This window comes from Periplaneta americana, chromosome 4, assembly GCF_040183065.1.
Source record: "Periplaneta americana isolate PAMFEO1 chromosome 4, P.americana_PAMFEO1_priV1, whole genome shotgun sequence".
Taxonomy (NCBI): domain Eukaryota; kingdom Metazoa; phylum Arthropoda; class Insecta; order Blattodea; family Blattidae; genus Periplaneta; species Periplaneta americana.
The window spans coordinates 202,132,032-202,144,664 of NC_091120.1; the positions used below are offsets into that span (position 1 = coordinate 202,132,032).

Consider the following 12,633-nt stretch of genomic DNA (forward strand, 5'->3'; position numbering starts at 1 on the left):
GAGTTGGTAAAAAAAATATATAAACGCAATCAAAAATATCAAGATCAAAATTTGTATAATTTTCTGCGCTTTGACGTGGAATGACTCATAGTTATGTTCATCATTGTTTTGTGTTGTGTGTGTTGTGTACCTCCCTGAGCACGAGTTTTTCCTCCTTCGGACATGATTTCTGTTTATAATTGTCCAAGTTCTTTTACCAGCAGTAAATTAATCTTACAAAGTATAGATCTTAAATTCATTGCTTTGATATTTCTACGGGAATTAAATGTAATGAGGATATTAAACTGCACTGTCTCATCCTGAGGTATGAATAACTTGCCTTAAAAAATTCCACCTTATTTCTGTCGCTGCCATTCTTTTTACTCCTTATCTCTCTCAGTAAATATATTTTTTTTCATACCACCACATAGAGAATCTTTAATTAGTCATTCTGTAATTATATGAGAGTGATTCTTGGTTCTATCGCCAGCATAGATGACGAACTTACTTTGTAAAACTATGTGACTTCAGATTTTGAAACTGCAGGTTCACTGGACCATGTGTTGTGAGCACTGGAGATGTCCCGGACAATGAATCTCTGAGTGAAGGAATGTCACAAGGCGACGATCTGGGGCTGCAGCAGCTGACAGCTAGTCAGACAGATCACACGCTGACACGAACAGAAGACAAACCCTTCAAATGCCAATTTTGTTCGGTAGGATATAAATTAAAATCCTCCCTCAAATATCATCTGCGTTTACATACAGGTGACAATCCTCTGAGATGTGAGATTTGTAGGAAATACTTCTCTCTTCCCCAAAGTCTTAGATATCACATGCGCTCCGCACACAAACCATCTTTCAAATGTGATATTTGTTTCGACAATTTACCGACATATTACAGTCTAAAAGTACACATGCACTGGCATTCTCCAAGGAAAGTTTTTAAATGCAACATTTGTGGCAAATCTTTTGTAAATGGTCACTCGTTAAAGAGGCACTTGAAAACACACACTGGAGAGAAACCTCACAAGTGCAACCTTTGTCATAGTGAGTTCACTACAAAAGATTCTTTGGTGTATCATATACGCTCACACACCGGCGAGAGACCGTTCAGATGTGAGGAATGTGGGCGTAACTTTAAAAATAAACAACTTGTCAGACGACATAAATGCAAACAAACTACGTGTGATATTTGTTTCGAGAATTTGCTGACACCAGACAGTCTGAAAGAACACTTGCAGTGGCATTCCACAATGAAAGTTTTTGAATGTATCATTTGTGGCAATGATTTGGCAAATGCGAACTCACTAAAGCTGCACATGACAACACACACTGGAGGGAAACGTTACAAGTGCAACCTTTGTCCTCGTGAGTTCACTGCAAGAGATTCTTTGCAGTATCATATACGCTCACACACTGGCGAGAGACCGTTCAGATGTGAGGACTGTGGGTGTTACTTTAAAAGTAAACAACGTGTCAAACTACATAAATGCCCACAAAGGCCACAAACCACATGTAATGTTTGTTTTGAGGATTTAGCAACACCTGACAGTCTGAAAGTACACATGCAGTCGCATTCTGCAAACAAAGCTTATAAATGTAGCATTTGTGGCAAAGGTTTGGCAAATGCTAACTCTCTAAAGCAACACTTAAAAAGACACACTGGAGTCAAGCCTTACAAGTGCAACCTTTGTCCTCGTGCGTTTGGTTCAAAAGATTCTTTGGATTATCATATACGCTCACACACGGGCGAGAGACCGTTCAGATGTGAGGATTGTGGGTGTAACTTTAAAAACAAACAAAGTGTGAAACGACATAAATGCGGACAAAAGCCACAAACCACATGTGATATTTGTTTTGAGGATTTAGCGACACCAGACAGTCTGAAAGTACACAAGGAATGGCATTCTACAATGAAAGTTTTTAAATGTACCATTTGTGGCAAAGGTTTGGCAAATTCTACCACACTAAAGAAGCACTTGAAAACACACACCGGAGAGAAACGTTTCAAGTGCAACGATTGTCCTCGTGAGTTCACTACGAAAGATTCTTTGGCGTATCATATATGCTCTCACACCGGCGAGAGACCCTTCAGATGTGAGGACTGTGGGTATAACTTTAAAAACAAACAACGTGTCAAACGACATCAATGCAAACAACAGCCACAAACCACGTGACTTTTTATATCCTACAATCTTTAGCAGTAAGGTGATGTATGGTTTTTTGGTGCGTATTGGGAGCCTGTGAACTGGACACTTCGGTTTGTTCGTGATAAGATTTCTTTATCGTACTTTCTGAATTGTCTTTGATAACCAGTCCTGGGGGGTTTGGACATGAAAACATTTGCTAGGTTACGAGGTACACTAGCTATAGCTTGTTATCCTCTGCTACATGAATGCTGCACTGTCATGTCTCAATTCAACATTGACATAAGTTGTTTGTTGACCGACTTCTGGTTGAGTTGTTATGACATACTAAAGAATAGTAAATTATGGTTTATTTAACGACGTTCGCAACTGCAGCGGTTATATCAGCGTCGCTGGTGTGCTGGAATTTTGTCCCGCAGTTCTTTTATGTGCCAGTAAATCTACTGACATCAGCCTGTCGCATTTTAAAACCACTTACATGCACTCGACTTCGGGCGGGATCGAACCCGCAACCTCGAGCATAGAAGGCCAGCGCTACCTAGGGCGATCGATTGTCTTTCTCTCCCTTATCGTATATCAGGACTAGAGCTCAGTTGTATTTTAGCCTTACTTCTGTGAAGGTGTATCAAAATGCCGCCAATCAGGAGTGAAACATTGGATGTGCTTGTAGCGGAGTTTGCAGAAGAATATTTTTCAGCTAACGAAGAACGAATAATTGTGAAGTGTGTAAGACAAGTGTAACAGTGAGAGACTGTCATGATTTACAAACACATTGCAACACAAAAATCACATTGAACATCTGAAGTGATATCAAAAACTTTTTCCTTCCATTTTCAATTATGTCCTTATTGAACCTCTGCAGTGTAACATATTACCATTAAGCAAAACCTGCATGGTATAGTCAAAAACAATGTGCAATAAAAATGTAAGCAAAACGTTTTTGATCTCACTGTACAATTGTTTTGTGATTCGATTGCTGATTTGTCAATTATTATTAGGAATTGTGTGTGATGCTGATTTTAGCAAATTTTCTTTTCTCTAAACCTCACAACGAGCATTTCAAATTCTTCGTAGTAAAGAATAGATGTGGAAAATTGCCAGTTGTAATAACAATGCATACCCATTATATCCTTACTTATTGGAAAAGAACTATGGATTTCATATGGTCAACTATTGCTATTAATAAAATATGGGTGTCGATTGACGTAATGACCGACAGTGTGGGAAGAAAACGAAGTATCTTATTAATCTGCTTCAATAGTGTATTATATAGTTGAGAGTCCATTTCTTTTCTATAATTTGAATTATTTAAATTTAAAATATTTAACAATCCATTCTACGAACTATGACAAATTTAACAAGCAGTTTGGGAAATTGGCTGAATGACATCACTGTAACATACAATATTAGAATGATCTTTCTCCATCCTTAAGAAAACATAATTTCAGCTAAAATTAAAACATAGCTCAGTCTTACGGTGTAAAATGAAAATCTGAGCCGAAAACAGAGACGTGTTCCTGCATATAATCACTCAGAAGACTATTGTTTACAATAATCATTCAAAGTCTTGTCAAATTTATAAAACATATTCGCTCTCTCACACTCCCCGCACACTTTCACAGTTACACATAGAAGCGTGCCACACACATTGTACTGCTCAGATAGGAACTTCATTTGAATTGTATTTATAATTAGATACGTACATAAACATCACATAAATTGTACACAGTGTGTTCAATAGATAAATCATTTTCTCCCCTCTCCCCTTCCTTCCTAACTCTCCCTCCTCCCTGAAATAAAGTGGTGACATAGGAGTGTCGTGTCTAGCAAGCTAGAGATCCAAACAAGCATATTGAAAAAGTAATGGACCTAATGAAAAGCTATGAAATTATACTAAATCTCCATTTTCTGTCACATCCAGTTAACGTAAATTCGCATTGACACAAATTTCACGTTCTGAGAATGATTGCATAAGAACAATGTATTTTCATATTCGATGTAATTAAGTTTACTTCAGAATATGACTTTCTTTTAAAAAGTTACGCAGTTTTTATTCAGAGCTTGTCTGATGGCTCAAAGCATTCCAACCGTCCACGCTTCACATAAAGATGCAGTATATAGCTTCAATGTTGCTCTATGACACTGATTGTAAACAGCTTCCCCACACCTTGTTTCTGGGTCACTAAATATCAGTGTTGGGTCGCGTCGTGTAGAAATTAATCTTTGTGCGTAACTTCCCAACCTTGGTCGTAGCCCAAATTATTATTTATTATGATTTCGTCCGAAAAATTAAATTAAGAACAAAGCCCCTTAACACAAACATACTGAAATTTTGAAAATCAATATAACAATCGTTATTAGAACTCGTCGTCAATAATTAATTAACTAAGCTAAGTTATAAAATCCATGCCCGTGGCTAAGTAATACTACTTTTTTTAGTTTTATTCTTACGGTTCTTGGATGTCAAAAATGTGTAACATCCAAATATTTCTTAACTTCCCTCTATTATTAATCTTGGATTTAGAGAGTAAACCTTGTAAAAATCTATTTGCGTAAACGCTTATTGCCGTCATTCAGTATAAACAGAAAATACGAAAAAACATAACGTGATAGATCAATTCGATTCAGGCAAACATTTGCTACATCCCTCCATCTGTAATTTCATATTACCGCTCAACATTGTCGTGGTGCCTTGCCATGGGTTAAATGTGGAAGACGGATGGACCCATTTTTTGAGTTCTAACATCAGTAGTTGGATTGTAACTTTAAATTTCCAGCAGATATATATAGAGACATGAAATCAGACTCTGCAGGAGTTGCAAACAAACCGGGTTCAAGTAAGGATGCGCCAAAATTATCTTTTAGCGATAACAGTTACAGGAGTAAGAAGCTGAAAGCAAAACCTTTCTCTCAGGAGCGGGGTTCACTCTGTGTTTTGGTGGGAACCAGCATCAGCGACATTCACCACAGTGATCGGCCAGGGTTGCCATATGTACAACTATTGTTGTACGCATACAATTGTTTTGACTAATTGTACAAGGTAGGACCGGGCTGTATGTTTACGTAATTTTGTGCGACTATTTCACAGAAGGAAAAAATTATTTTGGAACTTTAATTTTGGTTTATAATTAAAATAAAATTGATGGCTAATTCGTGCCTTTTAGACAAGTTTTTTTTTTCATTAAGTATATCCTTGACTAATATGAAAGAAACATGCTTTAAAGGGGGAAAATGCTTTGAAAATCGATCTAGTAACTACACTTGCAATCAAAGTCATAATTTGTCATCTTCAGCTCTAGGTTTCACATACACGGCCCGGTTATATCAAAGTATTCTTTCATTCTTATTCTCCCCAGGGGCAGGTCTTTCACTGCAAATCCAGCATTCTCCAGTCTTCTATTTTCTGCCTTTCCCTTTGTCTCGTCATTTGATTCATAAATCTTCAATCGTCCGATATCTTCTGCTGCATCGAAGTAATATAGGTTTAATTTTATTAACGTCCTTATTCGTTCGACAAAGGAAGTCTTTTATCATTTAAATAGTACCTCGGTAGCATTAAGAACGCGCCGATATAATAGTGGTATTGGGTTTGAGTTTGTACATGAATACATTTGCTTTAGTATTGAGCGCAGCATTGATTAATACTAAAATATCTGTCGCCAAAAATAAAATTCCTGCTGACTTTAAACCTAGATCATATATACTAACAGATAGCTCTTTTATATAGGCTTTAGGGTTTGCAGTCGAGGCCGGCTTGATGTAGTTCAATAATTGTCAACAGATGGCACAATGACCAACACCATCACTAGATACGAACTCTGAACCGGTCTGGTCGGTCTAAATCGATTATTTCTTGCTTACGAGATATTCTACTGTCGACAATTGATGACCATGGATAAATATTATTGGCCTATATGACCTAGGCAAGTTCGGAACGAGGGAGTTCTAATTATAGTTGTCACGTGGGCGAAGCGGAAAGATAAGATAAAGTACGCCTTTGTATTGAATAGAATACAATGCAGAGTCTCGCGCAAAGCCAATCTACCTAGAATTTTTAGACCGTGTTATAAAGTTATCGGTGGGCTAAATTATGATTCGTTATCTCTTCTGTTTTTATATATTTGTCGTGAATATTATTTATATTATCAACTGAGTGTATAACATAATTTATTCGTTAATTGATATTTCACTAATGATAAATCCAAAGAACAATGGGAAATAAGGGACTAAACACTGAAAAATAAATAAAATAAGAGAATTTGACGTTCATAATTATAATGTTGCCGGAGTTTTGTTATACTTTACTTTGAATTATTTTAATTTGCACCACAAAACTTATGAAAATTAATGTTAACATTACCTATTTAGTTATGATAGTAGTATATTGGAAAATTTGTGCATATAGCCTGATTACAATATATAAGTAATCCTATCCTAACCTAACCAATGGTAGTCTTGTTTATTTCAGACATGTTCGTATAATTATACAAAAACAAGAATAATCTAGTTTGCAGCCTGTGATATTGTCTCGTTTACAGTATTATATAATATACATATTACGATATTTACTAGGTACTTTAACAATATATAGTTAATAATATTATAAAATATACAGGCCTAATCCATTACCAAGAAATAGCCCTTCCCTCACATGTTCAATACTGTTTACCTCAAAAGGCCTTCAAACCTTAAAAACTTTTAGAAACTGGATTAAAATAGTCATGTTGATGTAGGCCTACAACATTACATTTTTTGTCACTACTCCTGATCCCATTCTAAGTTTCAGGTTTTGTAATTTGTAACAATACTAACAATACTGATGGGTCATTCCATAGTCATACACGTAACATTTTCGAAGTAACTATGATCTTCACAGGATACTTAATCAAATACTTAGGAGTTCATGAAAGACACATCACTTTTTTTTTAACGTAAGCATTCCAAAATATAAACAGAAAATCATAATGAAAAGGAATAATTAATAATGTAAAAAATATTAAATATTATATGGTGTGACACATGAACATTTTCTTGCCACTTAATTTATTACCAAAATGGAAAATGTTCATATTATTGTGCCAAATGTCATAAATGCATTTAGTTGTTTTTGAAACAATTAAGACATTTGTGAAGTACATGTAACTGCTAAATCGCATACTTTAATAAAAATAACAGTGCCATTAACAAATAAAATATTACAAATTATATTGTGACACACGAACATTTCTGTCAAGTTGATTACTAATCATTTCAAATGCATATAGAGATTTACCGTATGCACTGTGCCTACAGTTCTTATTATACACTATTATACTTATTACACTAAAGTGTCCACACCTGTGGAGTAACGGTCAGCGCGTCTGACTGCGAAACCAGGTGAACCGGGTTCGAATCCCGGTCGGGGCAAGTTACCTGGTTGAGGTTTTTTCCGGGGTTTTCCCTCAACCCAATACGAGCAAATGCTGGGTAACTTTCGGTGCTGGACCCCGGACTCATTTCACCGGCATTATCACCTTCATATCATTCAGACGCTAAATAATTTAGATGTTGATACAGCGTCGTAAAATAACCCAATAAAAAAAATTACACTAAAGTACACTTTCAGATTTAAAATATCCACGGTTGTTTACAACTATATGTGGTAATATCTCCTGTGTAATGTCACGTAACAAATACACCAATATAGGCTATCCACTTTTTCTGCCATTTGTAGTACTTCCCTTTTTTTAACAACACAGACGCTTTAAATTCTTCGCCACTACAAGCTTTTGTAACTTCCTCTGCTTATCTGACGTCTTTTTTTAAATTGTTTATTTAACGATGTTGTATCAACTACTAGGTTATTTAGCCTCGATGGAATTGATGATAGTGAAATGATATTTGGCGAGATGAGGTTGAGGATTCGCCATAGATTACATGACATTCGCCTTACAATTGGGGAAAACCTCGGAAAAAACCTCAACCAGGTAACTTGCCCCAATCAGGATTTGAACCCGGGCCCACTCATTTCACGGTCAGATGTGCCTACCATTACTCCACAGAAGTGGACCGAACATGGGTTATGTACATTAATTCTTTTGACTTTCGGTTAGCTTTCTTAAGAATACGCATAAAGAAATGTAGTGTTTTCCAGGCTATCCTTGTAATATTAGTGACTTATTTCAACCAGTTTGTTACTAAAATATATACAGTACCTAAGTGTTTACTTGTGACACTGGTGATCCATTTAATTGGTATATGAGACGAATTTAATTTTGTGTTTTACAGAAGGATACATATTGATTTACTTTTGCTCACATTGATTTCAATTTTATTTGTTGTAGTCCAGTTTTCAATAATGTCAAGCTAGTTTTGCAAGGCGGTGATATAAGATTTATCACTAATTTTTTCTGTATATTATACAGTCATCCACGAATAACCTTGCCTGAGAAGTGACATTTCTATTCAAATCCTACAATAATTTTCAGTAAATATTTTGCACCGAGAAGCTATTATACATTTAATTTTACTTCTGAGACCAGTGAAATATATGCCAATTTTATTAGAAAGGTGCATGTATAATTATCCAATAGCATGATATTATCTGCAACAAAAACTAAAGGGCATGAAAGAAAAGAAGAAAACATTAATGGTGTGGTTCTTAGAGTTCCATTAGAGTTACACGTTCATTGTCCACTGAAAGTTGTATTTCTCTATTGAAGTGTAAAAGAGAAACTCTCATAAATTATGTCAGAAACAAAGAAAGGCACCACTCAAATATGTGGGATAATTAATTTAATAATGTTATTACCGGGACTTGAAAAAAGCAATCATATGTAATGGGTGGGGAAAAAAATACTTTTTAATCACGCTTCTATAGTTCGATAATGCTGACTATTCAGAGTTTTGCCTGACAGGTGAGCTACCATAAATTCCTTGAAGTCCTAGTTATTACTGAAGCCAAATGTGTGTCTTTTGTCAAGAGTCCATTTTATTTATACTTGTTAAGACATCATTCATAGACTAGTTACCGCTTTCAGTTTTGATACTACATACACTGAAATTAATCTATTATTATTCGTCCTATTTATACATTTATATTGAATGATTCGGTCTACCTTCATAACACATCTCATCAACAATACTCGATAAGAGTTGAATTAGCTTCCATGGTGCATTGTATTTATTTTGTCATGTTCCTGTAGCAGGAATATTAAATAGGAATTCCTTAAAACAGATTTATATTCACTCCTATGCCTTTATATAGAATACCAGTACATATACTGTATTTCTTAAGATTTGGTTACTTTATAAACAGTATGTTAGTGCAAGAACTCTTTTTTTCATATTTAATAATTCTGGCATGTGTCAATAAATATGCTTGAGACCTCTGTCTCTCTGAATTACTCTTTACTAACTGGAAACATATTCCAAATTTATATTTTAAAAAAGTATTAAAATATCCTCACAATTTAGAGCATAACAATTCCCGAAATAATCATCCTACATTAAATTATTAAGATAAAAATGATTCAATCTATCGCTTGTAACAATACCTTTATGGTCCTAATAAATTAAGAAATAATTTACATCCAACAGATTTATTTTAAAATGGTCTGCAGTTATTATTTTGAATTTTATTGTACCTTAATAAATTGAATTAAGGTACAATAAAATTTCATCAAGTTTCAAACAAAGTAATTCCATCTTTCCAACAGGGGGACAATAAATACTTAAAGTAATGCTAAACTCGAAAAACTTATTGATGCAACTTAATTTCATATTCTATACCACTAACACCAAAAAAAAGTGTCTTATTGTTCATACTGATTCAAGATGAATAGTTTCTTAGTGTTTGTCCATTCCACTTTTTTTATTGTCCTTCCCATTTCTATTTCTCTCATTTTTAGTAGGTACCGGTACTTCACATGTAGTATATATTTTATTTTAATACATATAATGACCATGAAGATATTTGGATATGTCTTACAAAATTCTTGCTGAAGACCATTGTGGTAATATTCTGCCGCATCTGTAGTTTGTACATTTCGAAATTTTCGTGCTTCAGCCCAGAATTCAGGCGGGGGGAGGGGAGGTTGATGTGACAATGTAGTTTTCCAGAATATAATAATATTCAAAACATTCTCTAATAGGAGGGGCCTCTGATATTAGCTCTGCAAAAAATCTGATATCGGTACTTCTGTTGCTGGTAAATAAGAAAGAACGAAATATAAAAATTTTTAACCACTTTCGAATTTCAGGTGCTTTGTGTCTCAGCTGCTGGTTCGATATACTGTTTGTTTCCTTTAATTTTCCAGAGCAAAAACTGTCCTAAGCGAAATTTACACTCTGTAATTTTAACACTGGGAACATTTATTTTGGCAGCATTGTGTGATGCTATTTCATAATATAACAAGAGCTTTGAAATGATTAACTGCTAACTACTTACCTGGGTGAAGCGGTTCCTGTGATTTCTGAAGTGAAAACCGTTCAATTTATAAGGAATTTTTTTGTGGAGATGCATTTGATTGTATATGCAAGGTGTAAAAGTGCCTAAACTAACTGACCCCAGTGCTCTCATGGAGGCCACACGAGGCCATATATTGTATGGAACCTACAATTTTTTTTTTAATTAATCGTATGGGGAAATGAAAATTTTGTCTGTAAGGAGCCATACGGCAGATCGGTGCCTAAGTTTTGTACGTGGAGATCTATACAGATCTTAGATCATCTCTTCCTGTTCCTACTGTACCTACCGCCTATTTTGTTTGATGTTCATAAACAAAAATTATCCACCTCTTCAGCACTGGAATCCAGAATTATATAAAAAAATGGTTGAAAAACAAGAAGTGCTGCAAATATACACTCCAAGATTCATCGAGACAAGTGTGCATCTATGGTGGTGCTACATGGTGTATTCTTTAAATCAAACTTGTACAATTAAATTGTAAAGCAAAACAATTTCTTTACTTCTTCTTTAATATTAAAAAAAAATAATTAAATGACAATTGGAGAAATAGAGAGAGGAGAGTAAAATATATTTCAAGGGAGAAAACAAGGGGTGGGGTGTATGGCCAAGAAAAAAATTACCATGACAGCACTGACCAAACCTAACCTGTTACAGACTCATGTATGTAAGGTGAATAAGCTGAGTATGAAGGAAACTACCTCAGCGCTAATTTAACTCTTATAGATGAACTATATAAAGAACTTCAAGTGTCAATATTGTCTCAAAGGTTTCTGTGTAACAAACTTCATTTAGAAATGCCCATCTGCGATTATGTTAACTGTAGAAGAAGGAAGAAATATTGTCGTCATATGAAGTTACTCAAATTTCCAATTAAGGACAAGGAAAGGCTACAAAAGTTATTTTTGATTTCACCCTTATAAATTGAACGATTTTCACTTCAGAAATCACCGTAACTACCTCAGCACTAGTTTCAGTAATTTAAGGACCAGTATAAAGTAAATTTGATTAAAGTGAGAAAGAAATTCGTAAGGGAGGCGGTCAGGAGGGATTGAGGTTGTCTACTAATTCGTTGCAAACAACTATTATAGGCTATTTCATTTGACTAACGATGATTTGTAGAGAGCAAAATACCTACAGTAGGGTAAAGAATCTAAATCAGTACGTTTGAGAACGGATATAAAAGTGTCAGGAAAATAACAGAATTACCGTATATTGCAATTAACTCTGCATTGGCAGAGAAACCGCACAGGGTATCGTAAATCTGCTGAAAATTAGAAAATTGTGTAAAAAAATGCATTCAGAGCGAATTTTCCAGCCTGATAATATCTCGCCCACGTTATGGACATAATTCAATACCGTAAGACTGATATAAAACGAATACTAGAACAATTTGTTAACCAAAGACGATGTTCAGTAGTTATTTAACAACATACAGTGCAAATAAAAACACAAATGCATATTCTAGCAATAGTTCAGATGAAAAGAAAATGATTAGTACGACCGCTTATTCGTAAAAAGAACACTGCCAGCTGTGTAGCCTACATGAAGCAATATATCAGGCCTACGTTATGAACACGTTGAATTTAATGTGGACGAGAAACGTACAGTTATTATTTATCTGCTTCCATATCGCATCGTATAATACACCTGTAAAATGAAAACATGTAGGCCTAGAAAAGAGGAAACATGTTTGGGGGAGGGAGTTGTAATTCTTCCCCTTTCGGATAAATTTCAGAAGAGGGATACCGGCTTTTCCTTCATATTCAAAATTTGTAATCTTGTTCACACAAAATAAATTAGTGCCTTTTCGTGAGCATCATGATGTGCATTCAACAAACGCAGACAAATCTGCTCTTTTTAGTATTTTGTGATAATTGTTGCTAGGGAGGTATTGTATACTGAAAATTAAAAACAATTAGATTTCGTACATCAAATGATGACAGATTATATATTGAACGCAAACAACATTATATCAGCCATGTACCAAAATGTCATCTATGTGTGTTGATGAATTTCGGTAAAACAAGCTTCTGTATACTACAATTTAGCGACACAT

The 12,633-nt window shown here is 34.9% G+C and overlaps 1 protein-coding gene across 1 annotated transcript in view; it reads left to right on the forward strand.

The window, feature by feature from the left end:
• LOC138698631 (gastrula zinc finger protein XlCGF57.1-like) overlaps window positions 1-4,320 on the forward strand; it is a 53,064-nt gene extending 48,744 nt beyond the window's left edge. Inside the window, exon 6 of the mRNA XM_069824725.1 lies at window positions 526-4,320. Within this exon, the coding sequence (XP_069680826.1) occupies window positions 526-2,158 (1,633 nt within the window). The 3' untranslated portion in view covers window positions 2,159-4,320. The remainder of the gene's footprint in view (window positions 1-525) is intronic.
• Window positions 4,321-12,633: the final 8,313 nt, after the last annotated feature.